The sequence below is a fragment of the Phocoena sinus genome, chromosome 7 (genome assembly GCF_008692025.1).
Source record: "Phocoena sinus isolate mPhoSin1 chromosome 7, mPhoSin1.pri, whole genome shotgun sequence".
Classification (NCBI taxonomy): Eukaryota; Metazoa; Chordata; class Mammalia; order Artiodactyla; family Phocoenidae; genus Phocoena; species Phocoena sinus.
In genome coordinates, this window is record NC_045769.1 from 44,323,753 (window position 1) to 44,334,690 (window position 10,938).

The 10,938-nt window shown below is 39.4% G+C and overlaps 1 protein-coding gene across 1 annotated transcript; it reads left to right on the forward strand.

The window, feature by feature from the left end:
• The first annotated feature begins 536 nt into the window (after nt 1-536).
• Nucleotides 537-1,075, forward strand: LOC116756636 (40S ribosomal protein S23). The gene has a single exon (XM_032637408.1). It carries the CDS (start codon nt 572-574, stop codon nt 1,001-1,003), a length of 432 nt encoding a protein of 143 aa, XP_032493299.1. The 5' UTR covers nt 537-571; the 3' UTR covers nt 1,004-1,075.
• The last annotated feature ends 9,863 nt before the right edge of the window (nt 1,076-10,938 follow it).

Consider the following 10,938-nt stretch of genomic DNA (forward strand, 5'->3'; position numbering starts at 1 on the left):
AGGTAGAAGATTCATTCTTACCATAGATCTTAGCACCCTTGGCATATGATTTTTTTCTTTCCTTTTTAAGTAGAGAACTCTCACCTTTTCACTTAAAAGGAGCACTTTACGGCTTCTCTTTGGCATATTCGAATTGCTGGCATCACTGCTTTCGCGCTTTGGGGCCATTAAGTAAATAAAGGCTTACTTGAACACAAGCACTGCAGTACCGCAGCTGTTGACCTGATAACCCAGATGGCTACTAAGTGACTAACGGGAGGGATGCGCTGAACAAAGGGATGATTCACATCCCCGGGCAGGATGGAGCTGGACGATGAGAGATTGTGTCACACTACTCAGAATGGCACACAATTGAAAACTTATGAATTGTTTATTTCTGGAATTTGCCATTTAATATTTTTGGACACGGTTGACTGCCGGTAACCACAGAAAGCATAACCGTGGGTAAGGGAGACTACTGTACCCTTTTGAACTGTTGATTTCAATTTCTGCCTTCTCCTAACCAACACTTTAAAAATAGCAGAGTCCTGCGCTGCTTCTCTCTTTCGCTTAGGCCCGTTGCGCCGGCAGCATGGGCAAGTGTCGCGGTCTTCGTACTGCCAGGAAGCTCCGTAGCCACCGACGAGACCAGAAGTGGCATGATAAGCAGTACAAGAAAGCCCATTTGGGCACAGCCCTGAAGGCCAACCCTTTTGGAGGTGCCTCGCATGCCAAGGGAATTGTGCTTGAAAAAGTAGGGGTTGAAGCCAAACAGCCGAATTCTGCCATCAGGAAGTGTGTCAGGGTTCAACTAATCAAGAATGGCAAAAAAATCACTGCCTTTGTACCCAATGATGGTTGTTTGAATTTTATTGAGGAAAATGATGAAGTTCTGGTTGCTGGATTTGGTCGCAAAGGTCATGCTGTTGGTGACATTCCTGGAGTCCGCTTTAAGGTTGTCAAAGTAGCCAATGTCTCTCTTTTGGCCTTATATAAAGGCAAGAAGGAAAGACCAAGATCATAAGTTTTGATGATGAAAGCAGGATAGTAATAAATTTCCATATGCCAAAAAAAAAAAAAAAAAAAAAAAAAAAAATAGCAGAGTCATAGGAGAGCAATTTTAATTTAATCTCACCTATTTGACCACTTTATATAATGAGTCAGAGGTACTAACAAGCTGTGAAATGTCTCATAAGAGAACAATGGAAGAGAAGAAAAAGTTTGAAACCTCTACAAACTAGATAATCAGGTCATGAACAGATGAGAGCTTTAAAAAAAAAACATATATTTTTTAAACCTCTAGTAATATTGATACATCGCAAGGAAATTCTAAGTTTTTAGTAAAGTAAAAAAGAAATTAGTTTCTTACACCAGATACTTTAGAATTTAAGCTTTGAATTAAAAATAATTGAACAAAGCTTTGCAGAGTTGGGCATGGGGCTAGAGTGGTGGGATGGGGGGAGAACCATTTGTTGGGGATGGAGGGAAACTGAAATTCTGGGAGCCACTGTAAAAAAGAGACAGAGTCCAGAAATTAAATTAGTAATTGTCTAGGCCTGGGGGGTGAGGTGAGGGGTGGATGGAGAGATTCAAGTGATGGCTAAGGGGTGTGGGATTTCTCTTTGAGGTAATGAAAATACTCTAAAATTGACTCAAATTGATTGGGGTGATGAATACACAACTCTGTGACAATACTAAAAGCCACTGAATTGTAACTTTAAGTGGTTGAATTGAATGGTATGTGAATTATATGCTAATAAAGTTGTTAAAAGACAGAGAGAGAGAGAATCAGTAAGTGTTTGGTTTGAGAATTTACTTAATCTGACTCATTCTAATCTGACTCATTCCACTCCAATTTTGAAACCATTTTTTACTTTTTATAAGCATATATATCTTAACTGCTCTCAGGTATATTCAAGCCGAGAAAAATGTAATAGCTACCTGAGTTCATGTGGTTTCTTCTGTGGAACAAGCAGGGGCTTGAATAGCAAGCTACTGTACCGTTGAGTCAATTTCTGTTTATCTTGCAGCAAGTTTGAGAAAATAGAGGTTTTACTGCAGGAATAAATATGAAGTTTAGAAAACAAATGTTAAAAAATTCACATAATGATGTAAATAATAATGCCATAAACTTCCAAAAACAAAGAAAAAAGATAAAGATGGAAAGAAACACACCAGGTTTGAATCCCAGCTCTGCTGGATGATGTTAGGCAAAATACTAATCATTCCAGGCTTTGCTTTTCTCCTTTATAAATGGAGGGTTTTATAATATGCAGAGTTGTGCTGAAGATTAGAGACAATATATAAAAATACCTGGCAAGGAGAGGGCATTGAATGAATGGTAGTAATTATTATCATAAAGTATATATATTGATCCTCTACCATTTGTCCAACATCTCATTCATATTATTTTATTAATCCTGAGAAAACTTTCAGCAATCAGGATAGGCTAGGTTATGCTGCAATAAAAGACAATGTCAAAGTCTCAGTGGCTTAAAAAAAAAACCTGAAGATTTATTTCTTACTAAATTCACACATCCATCACAGGTTGGCTTAATGCGTCGCTCTGTGCCATCCTTACTCTAAGACATTTAAAGAGCTGGTAAGATCTGAAGTATTTCCGAACACACGGCATAGGGAAAAAAGAATGTGGCACATAACACACAGATCCTTAAAATGTATGCCTGGAGATGACACATGTTACTTTTGCTTCCATTTCACTGGCTAAAGCAAGTCACTTGGCCATATCTCTCGGCATTGGAGCATGAAATTGCATTTTCACCTGTGCATGATTATAAAACAGATAAAGCAGATGATAAAACAATATTTGTCAACAACCTCAAAGATTACCACACGGGCTTCCCTGGTGGCGCAGTGGTTGAGAGTCCGCCTGCCGATGCAGGGGACACGGGTTCGTGCCCCGGTCCGGGAAGATCCCACATGCCGCCGAGCGGCTGGGCCCATGAGCAATGGCCGCTGAGCCTGCGCGTCCGGAGCCTGTGCTCCGCAACGGGAGAGGCCACGACAGTGAGAGGCCCGCGTACCGCAAAAAAAAAAAAAAAAAAAAAAAAAAAAAGATTACCACACAACCTTATGAGGGAATTTTTATCCTCAATTTTAAAATAAGGAATCTGAGGCACAGGGAGAGTAAGAACTTGCCTACAGCTATATAACTAGGAAGTGGCAGAATAAGACTCAAACCCAAGTCTTGTGTTTCCTGATCATTCCAGCCAGACCCTGAAAATTGAAAATGTTCTACCTACGAGGCTATGTGAATATGTCTTCCTCCCCACATTCATAGAAAAATATGCAGATTTCCTTTGGGAACAAACTGGTACTGCCTTCTCAGAAACCAATTCGGAACAAAAACATTAAGAATCATAAACTGTTCACACACCCTTTGACCTAGTAATCCTAGTTCTGGGAATTTATCCTAAGGGAATCATCCCAAGGTTAAAAAAATAATGCTTATGGAAAGATCTATTGTGACATTGTAAAGAACTGAAAAGAATCTGCATTTTCAATAATAGGAAGGGTCAAAGAATCTATTGATTACGCACACAATTATTATAAAGCCATTGCTTTATAATTATGAAGACCATGTAGTAACACGAAGAAAAAAGCTTTTGATATAATGTTAAGTAAAAAGCAAAATAAAATTGCTTTTACTATGTGATCAACATTTGTGTGGCAAAGACTGCTAACACTCTGCACATTTGTTCTCTCTTTTCTCCTTTTGATAATAGAAACCCCACCTCCAGTTTTAGTTGGTCCCAGCTACGGAACACACTTCCCAGCCTCCCTTGAAGCTAGGTATTGCCATGTGACTAGGTTCTTACCAATAGAATATGATCAGAAGAAATGTGTACAACTTCCAAATTTTGCCCAGAAATGTGATGAGACACATGTTCTCCATCCCTTATTTACCCTCTCTCTAGAAAGGAAATGGTGACAACTGAAGCAGTTGCCTTAGGTCCAAAGATGAACGCCACATGTTAATGGAAATGTGAATTTTTTCTAAAACTTCCTTAATGTAAATTTTGTTATTTTTAAAAGGTGTGAAAGTCTTTTAGCTATAGTTGTAATGCCATTAATAATCGAAATTTCACTTAAATATTGCTTTTCTAAAAGGAAAATAGATTCTCTCATACTTGCAGAGATGTTTGAGGAAAACCTGGAAAAGAAACAACAGAAAATAATAGAGAAACACATGAAAATGACATTTTTCCCCCAATCTGGGCAGTTTATAATTTTGAACCACCAGAAATGATTAGGGAACATGACTGGTAATGACTGTGGATGGGCAAGGCATGCTGCAGTGCTGGGGGTAAAGATACCAAGAATCTGTATAGCCTGGGGCAACAGGAGACTGTCAGGCTGTGGCAGGGAGAGGAGAGGCGGTGATATCATCAGTACAGTCTATTAAAGGAGGAAGTGGGAGAAAGAGAGAGAAAAAGAGACAAACTAGTTATTGTTCAGTTTCACCAGTGTCTAACTCCTTTCCTTTCATAATGCTACTGTGGAACAGAACATTTATTAGCTCAAGTAAAGCCCTGTGGTGTGACTCCACGGATCAGCATTTTAAAGTTATCTACCAATACAAAACCAGGAAAATACTGCATACCTGGAAATTCTTAATAGAGCATCAGATTGTCACAGCTACCTATGATTTTAAAGGAAAAGATTTTAATTTAAGTAAAAGATATATTAATAGCTAATATTTATTGAGAACTTATTATATATGCCAGACACTATTTTAAGTACATTACATGTATTAGCTCATTTAATCTTCCAAAACCCTATTAAATAGGTACTATTATTTTTATCTCCACTTTACGAAAAAGCAAACTAAGGCACAGAGCACTGAAGCAGTTTTCTTAAGGTCACACAATAATAAATAATAATAAATGGAAGCCAGCAGTCTGCTTCAGAATCTGAATTTTACCTCCTAGCTACACTCCCTTAATCATGAATTATTAAATCCAACACAAGTATGTAATCAAAACTTCAGAGAATGATTTTGCTAATTAGTCTTACTTAATGCTTATGTCAGCTTTTCCGGCAATGTATATAAAATAACAAATCGATAGATTATTTTTGTTTGAAATGAATTACACGGCAGTTACTAAAACGTGTAAAGATTGCTTTCTGCCTATCAAATATTCATTATCCTCTGTCAAAGTAATGAAACTCCTGTCTCAAGCTGGACATATTGTTACCTACCTAAAAGACCACAACTTGCTACCAAGCTTGCAGCTATTGGTCATGGGACTAAATTCCTCACAAAGAGACCTAAATGGGAGTAGGATAGTGACTTCTGGAAAGTCTTCCCTTCTCCTCCTCCATCCTGCTCTTCGGGGTGTGGATGTACTGGCTTACATTCCCTGAGCCTTAGCAATAAAGTAGCAGGGTTTTTGATGATTATGAAGCCACCATGCCAGCCCTGGGCTACTTTCTCCAGATTTCTTTTTACAGGAGGGAGTAATCTAATTGTTAAACAACCATCTTGGGGTCTCTGTTAAGTTACTTGAAGCTGAATTTAGTAATCCAAAGTAATACATAAACCTAATGTTACGTAATTTCCATTCAGATTTGGAAGACATCAAAAAATCATCTAAAGGCATGCAAATTTAACTATTCTTATAAATTTAATAAGGAAGCAACTTTTTTCAGACTTTATCTAAATAGCTGTCATTCCTTATAATGGATTTTTATGGCACCTGGGTAAGGCATTGCTTCTCAACCTTTTTCATGACAGGGCACTCAAAGAAAACTCATAATAATCATACAGTACTGTATAAAACAGTTAGGCTGTTCTTGGCCAGAGGCTGCTGATTCAGGGGGTCCGCCTACCCTAAGAAACGTGGGGATCAATTTCTCAACCCCCCATTCCTGACGCATTCCCCACAGCCCAGCTTTAATGGGATTCCACAATGGATAGATTGGTTCTAATTACTATTAGATAAAATTTGAATCTGGAACTTATTCAAAAATCAGTAAGGCTTGAGAAAAGTCAAGTGAGTAAACTATGTATTGCACTTTATTGTTGAAAAAAATAGATTCATTGCAAAGCTAGCCAGATTACACAAAGGGCATTTCTTATTTCACATAGGATACTTTTTTTAATGCCTTCATTATATATGTGCACACTAAGTATTCCTTTTATATCCAAAGTGTAATGGGAGGGTCCTTGTGAGTCCAAGCAAAGAGGGGTTTCAAAGGATGAGTTTATACTTCTGAAAACTAGTGTCTTGGTTTTTTATCTGTAAGAGGAAAGAAGGGAACCTATATTGATCATTTTCTTTTAATCTTTTCTTTCTTTTAATTTATTTTATTTATTTATTTTTGGCTGCATCGATCGGGTCTTCGTTGCTGCGCTCGGGCTTTCTCTAGTTGCGGCGAGCGGGGGCTACTCTTCGTTGCAGTGCGCTGGCTTCTCGTTGCGGTGGCTTCTCTCGTTGTGGAGCACGGGCTCTAGAGCGCAGGCTTCAGTAGTTGTGGCACACGGGCTTAGCTGCTCCACAGCATGTGGGATCTTTCTGGACCAGGGCTCGAACCCGTGTCCCCTGCAATGGCAGGTAGATTCTTAACCACTGCGCCACCAGGGAGACCCTATATTGATCATTTTCAACCCATCAGGAGCTTCCAGATGTTTTTTTCTCATGAACTCCTTACACTTTGTAAGGAAGATGTTAAAGATTTTAAAGATTAGGAACCTGCAAGCAGCAGAGCTAAAATTCAAAGCCCTTCCTAAGTGTTTATGTGACTGAATTAATTCCTGCAAATTCATTGTTTTTATTTTTCATTTTAAAAATTTATTCAATGTAAGGTCGTCACAAGTCTACAAAATCAAATGGTTTAATAGTGCTTACAGGGAAGCTCAACTCCAGTCCTGTTCCACCCCCACCCCCAGAAAAAACTTTCAAAATTTTCCCTTCAGCTTTTCAGTTATACTTAACATACAATATTATTTGATATTTTATACATTTTGAAATAATCACCACAATAAGTCCAGTTACCATCCATCACCAAAGTTGTTAAAATATTATTACTATATTCCCTACGTGTTCATTACGTCCCTGTGACTTCCTGTAGCTTTAAAGATGTTTGCCTCCATATCTGAAAAATGATATGCCTATATTATCATTTTTCTTTCTGAAATTGTTTATATTTTCATCTAAGTTGTAAATGTACAGAGTTTAAAAAGCCAAATCTCTCTTGAAAATCCAAAAGAAAAAGAGCAGCTCCTTTCCCTGCACAATCTGCAAGTTCTAGTTCTAATTCCATCCCCAAAGCAACCACACTCAACTTTCAGCCGTTTCTTATGGTATTTATCTCCACATTTCTAATGCAATTTCTTGGTTTTTCAAAGTTCCAGATATTATCTAGGACTCTCTTCTATGGAAGATATGGATTTAGCTTCTTATACCCTCCTCTCATTCTCCCAATATAGTTATATCACAATGCTTTTTTCAGGTCACTATTCGGTTTTATATAATTAAGATAATGTAAATATTATTTAAGGCTGAGGCATGTAATATACTATGATTATATTACCTTTGTCAGGACAAATTTGTTTTCCCTGGAATTGATCATCTCATTTTATTTGTATGCCTGCTTTTCTATGTACCTGTCAAAAAATTCCCTATTCTCTTCCAGAAATGCAGATCGCTCAATACATTCAAATTCATGACGCAGTCTGTAAATTTCTCAATTCTCTTGGAGACCTGCTTCCTGAAGCCCTGCGTCCTCTTGCATCAGTCTCAACTTGCTGCTCTCTAGGCTTCTTGCAGAGCTGCTGTGCTCAAATCACCTTCACAATGACACAATGATCATGTGGATTCCCAATGTGATGGCTCTCCTTTTTTTTTTTTTTTTTGCATCCGATGTCTTTCTCTTTCTTGTCTTCCCCCCTTATTTTTCTAGATCATATCCTGCAGTAGCTTCCTACAAAAGGCACATGAGAGGTAAATTTTCTGAATTCTTCTATGTTTGAAATATCTTTATTCTGCCCTCACACTTTATTGATAATTTGGCTGGGTGTTGCATTCTAGGTTAAAAAATTATCCTTCATAATTCATAAGGCATTGCTCCTTTGCTTTTTTGAGTCCATTGCTATTGTAGTTGTGAAACCTGATGCATTCTGATTCCTACTTTTTAGTATAATACTCATTTGTTTTCTTTTTCTGGACGTTTTTGAGATTCTTTCATTATTCCCAGTGGTCTGACACTTATTTCTCAATGATGTGCCCTTTTTTTTTTTTTTTTTGCGGTACGCGGGCCTCTCACTGCTGTGGTCTCTCCAGATGCACAGGCTCAGCGGCCACGGCTCACGGGCCCAGCCTCTCCGCGGCATGTGGGATCTTCCCGGACCGGGGCACGAACCCACGTCCCCTGCATTAGCAGGCAGACTCTCAATCACTGCGCCACCAGGGAAGCCCGATGTGCCCTTTTTTACTTGTGCTGAGTAGTTGGTAGGCACTTTCAATTTTCAGACTTATGCCTTCCTGTTCTGGAAACTTTTCTTGGGTAATTTTCCCTTCATTTCTTCTCTTTCTAGAGCTCCTTCTACTCAGATATTGTACCTACTGGATTGAGTCTCTAAATCTCATATCTTTTCTTTCTTATTGTTCATCTACTGATCTTTTGGTTCTATTTTCAGATTTCCTTGATTTTATCTTCCAATTCTTCTACTGAAGTTTTATTATTATATTTTTAATTTCCAAGGGCACTCTCTTGTTTTTTTCTTAACGTTCTTTTTTTTTGTTTTTTTTTTTTTGTGGTACATGGGCCTCTCACTCTTGTGGCCTCTCCTGTTGCGGAGCACAGGCTCCGGATGCGCAGGCTCAGCGGCCATGGCTCACGGGCCTAGCCGCTCCGCGGCATGTGGGATCTTCCCAGACCGGGGCACGAACCCGTGTCCCCTGCATCGGCAGGCGGACTCTCAACCACTGCGCCACCAGGGAAGCCCTTAACGTTCTTTTTATCATAGCATTCTGCCTTTATTTTACATATACAAATCTTCTCATGATTTTTTGAGGCTATAAATTAGCATATAAACAGTATTTTTCTGTTCTCTATCATTTTCTCTTGTATTCTATTTTCTGTTTATCATAATGAGTCCTCTTTTTTAGGTTAGAGTTTGCCTTATATACCTGGTGGTCTTTTTTTGTCTCTTCATATTTAAGAACAGCATGCTAAAAAAGCTGATGAGGAACTCTGTGAGTGTGGATGGTGTTTACAAGGTGACGGTTCACTTTTGGATGGTGGAGAAAACATTTTGTTTCTTCTCTGAGTCAGTTTAGCTTTTTTGAAAAACATTCCTCTAATCTCTTGCCTAGGGAAGTGACTTTTAAAAATTTTTGACAGAAAGAAATTATTTTTCATCATGTCCAGTACACACACACACACACACACACACACACACACACACGTACATATATGTATATGCAAAAAAGTTTCATGAAACAATATTTAACTTTTCTAAATATAATGTGCTCAGATATTTTCTATTTAGTCTATTGAATTTTATTTTTTTTAATGTTTGTGACAGACCTTGTGATGTACCAGTCATATTCTCTGCAATGAAAGTCTGGTTGTCCCAGTCGCTGAGCACTGCTGGTGGGCAGTCTTCAGCTGTCAGCCCCTCCAGGGATTCCCTCAGTTCAGAGAGTTGACATGCCCAAGGTCACACTTCCTAGGATGGCCACATCCAATGAGGGAGGATGTATTAATTTCCTAGGGCTGCCACAATAAAATACTGCGGACTGGGTGACTTAAACAACAGAAATTTATTTTCTCTCTGTTCTGGAGGCTAGAAGTCCAAGATTAAGATGTCAGCAGTTTGTTTTCTCCTGAGGCCTCTCTCCTTGGCTTGCAGATGGCCATCTTCTCACTGTGTCCTCACATGGCCTCTTCTTTATGCAATGTCCCTGATGTTTCTTTCTCTTCTTATAAGAACGCCAGTCACATTGGATTAGGGCTCTACCCTGAGGACCTCATTTAACTTAATCACCTCTTTAAAGACCTCATCACCAAATCAAAGATAAAGGGGATAAAGGCCTGGCTACCTTGGCCTGACTTGGGACAATTCTGAAGAGCCATTCTAGCTTCAGTATTCCCCATGGGCTTGGCCAAAGAGGTCATTGGGCCTTGAATCACAGCTCTACTTCATCTTTTGTCCAATTCTGTTTCCTTCTACAGGTTTTGATCCCAAAGTCTCACCCTAATGAATATTCTCAACTCTCAGTTCTGTCTCAGAATCTGCTTCCTAGGGAACCCAACCAGTGACAGTGTTCGTTATGACCCATTAAAGTGATTTCATAACCCACAGTTTGAAAAAGCCTGGCCTAGGGGTTAGTTTCCTGATTAACAGTGCTTTGATTGTGTGGCAGTGGAGAGGGCGCAGGTGATCCAGCCAATGCAGATCTCGAATTCATTTTGCTGTTTATATCCCCATGCCTTATCCATGTCTTCCCTTTTCTTTTATAAAACGTTTTTTATTTATTTATTTTTGTGGCTGCATTGGGTCTTCGTTGCTATGCGTGGGCTTCCTCTAGTTGCAGTGAGTGGGGGCTACTCTTCGTTGCGGAGCACAGGCTTCTAGGTGCGCGGGCTTCAGTAGTTGTGGCTCGTGGGCTCTAGAGCACAGGCTCAGTAGTTGTGGCGCATAGGCTTTGTTGCTCCGTGGCATGTGGGATCTTCCCAGACCAGAGATCAAACACGTGTCCCCTGCATTGGTCCGCAGATTCTTAACCACTGCGCTGCCAGGGAAGTCCCTCCATGTCTTCTGTAGACCTGATTTCTCTGATGCCCAGGCCTTTCCTGCTGAGTATCTCCAGGAATAAATCTCCCTCTTCACCCTCCAAAAAGGAGTAGGCTGGCTGCTGATTTTCTGTGCCTGGGGGTATAATAGTAGGTGACTGTTCCATATATAAGCTTTCAACTTTTGCTTTACAC

Bases quoted from the DNA above. Each gene is read 5' to 3' on its own strand.
- LOC116756636 (XM_032637408.1), top strand. From the start codon at position 572: ATGGGCAAGTGTCGCGGTCTTCGTACTGCCAGGAAGCTCCGTAGCCAC.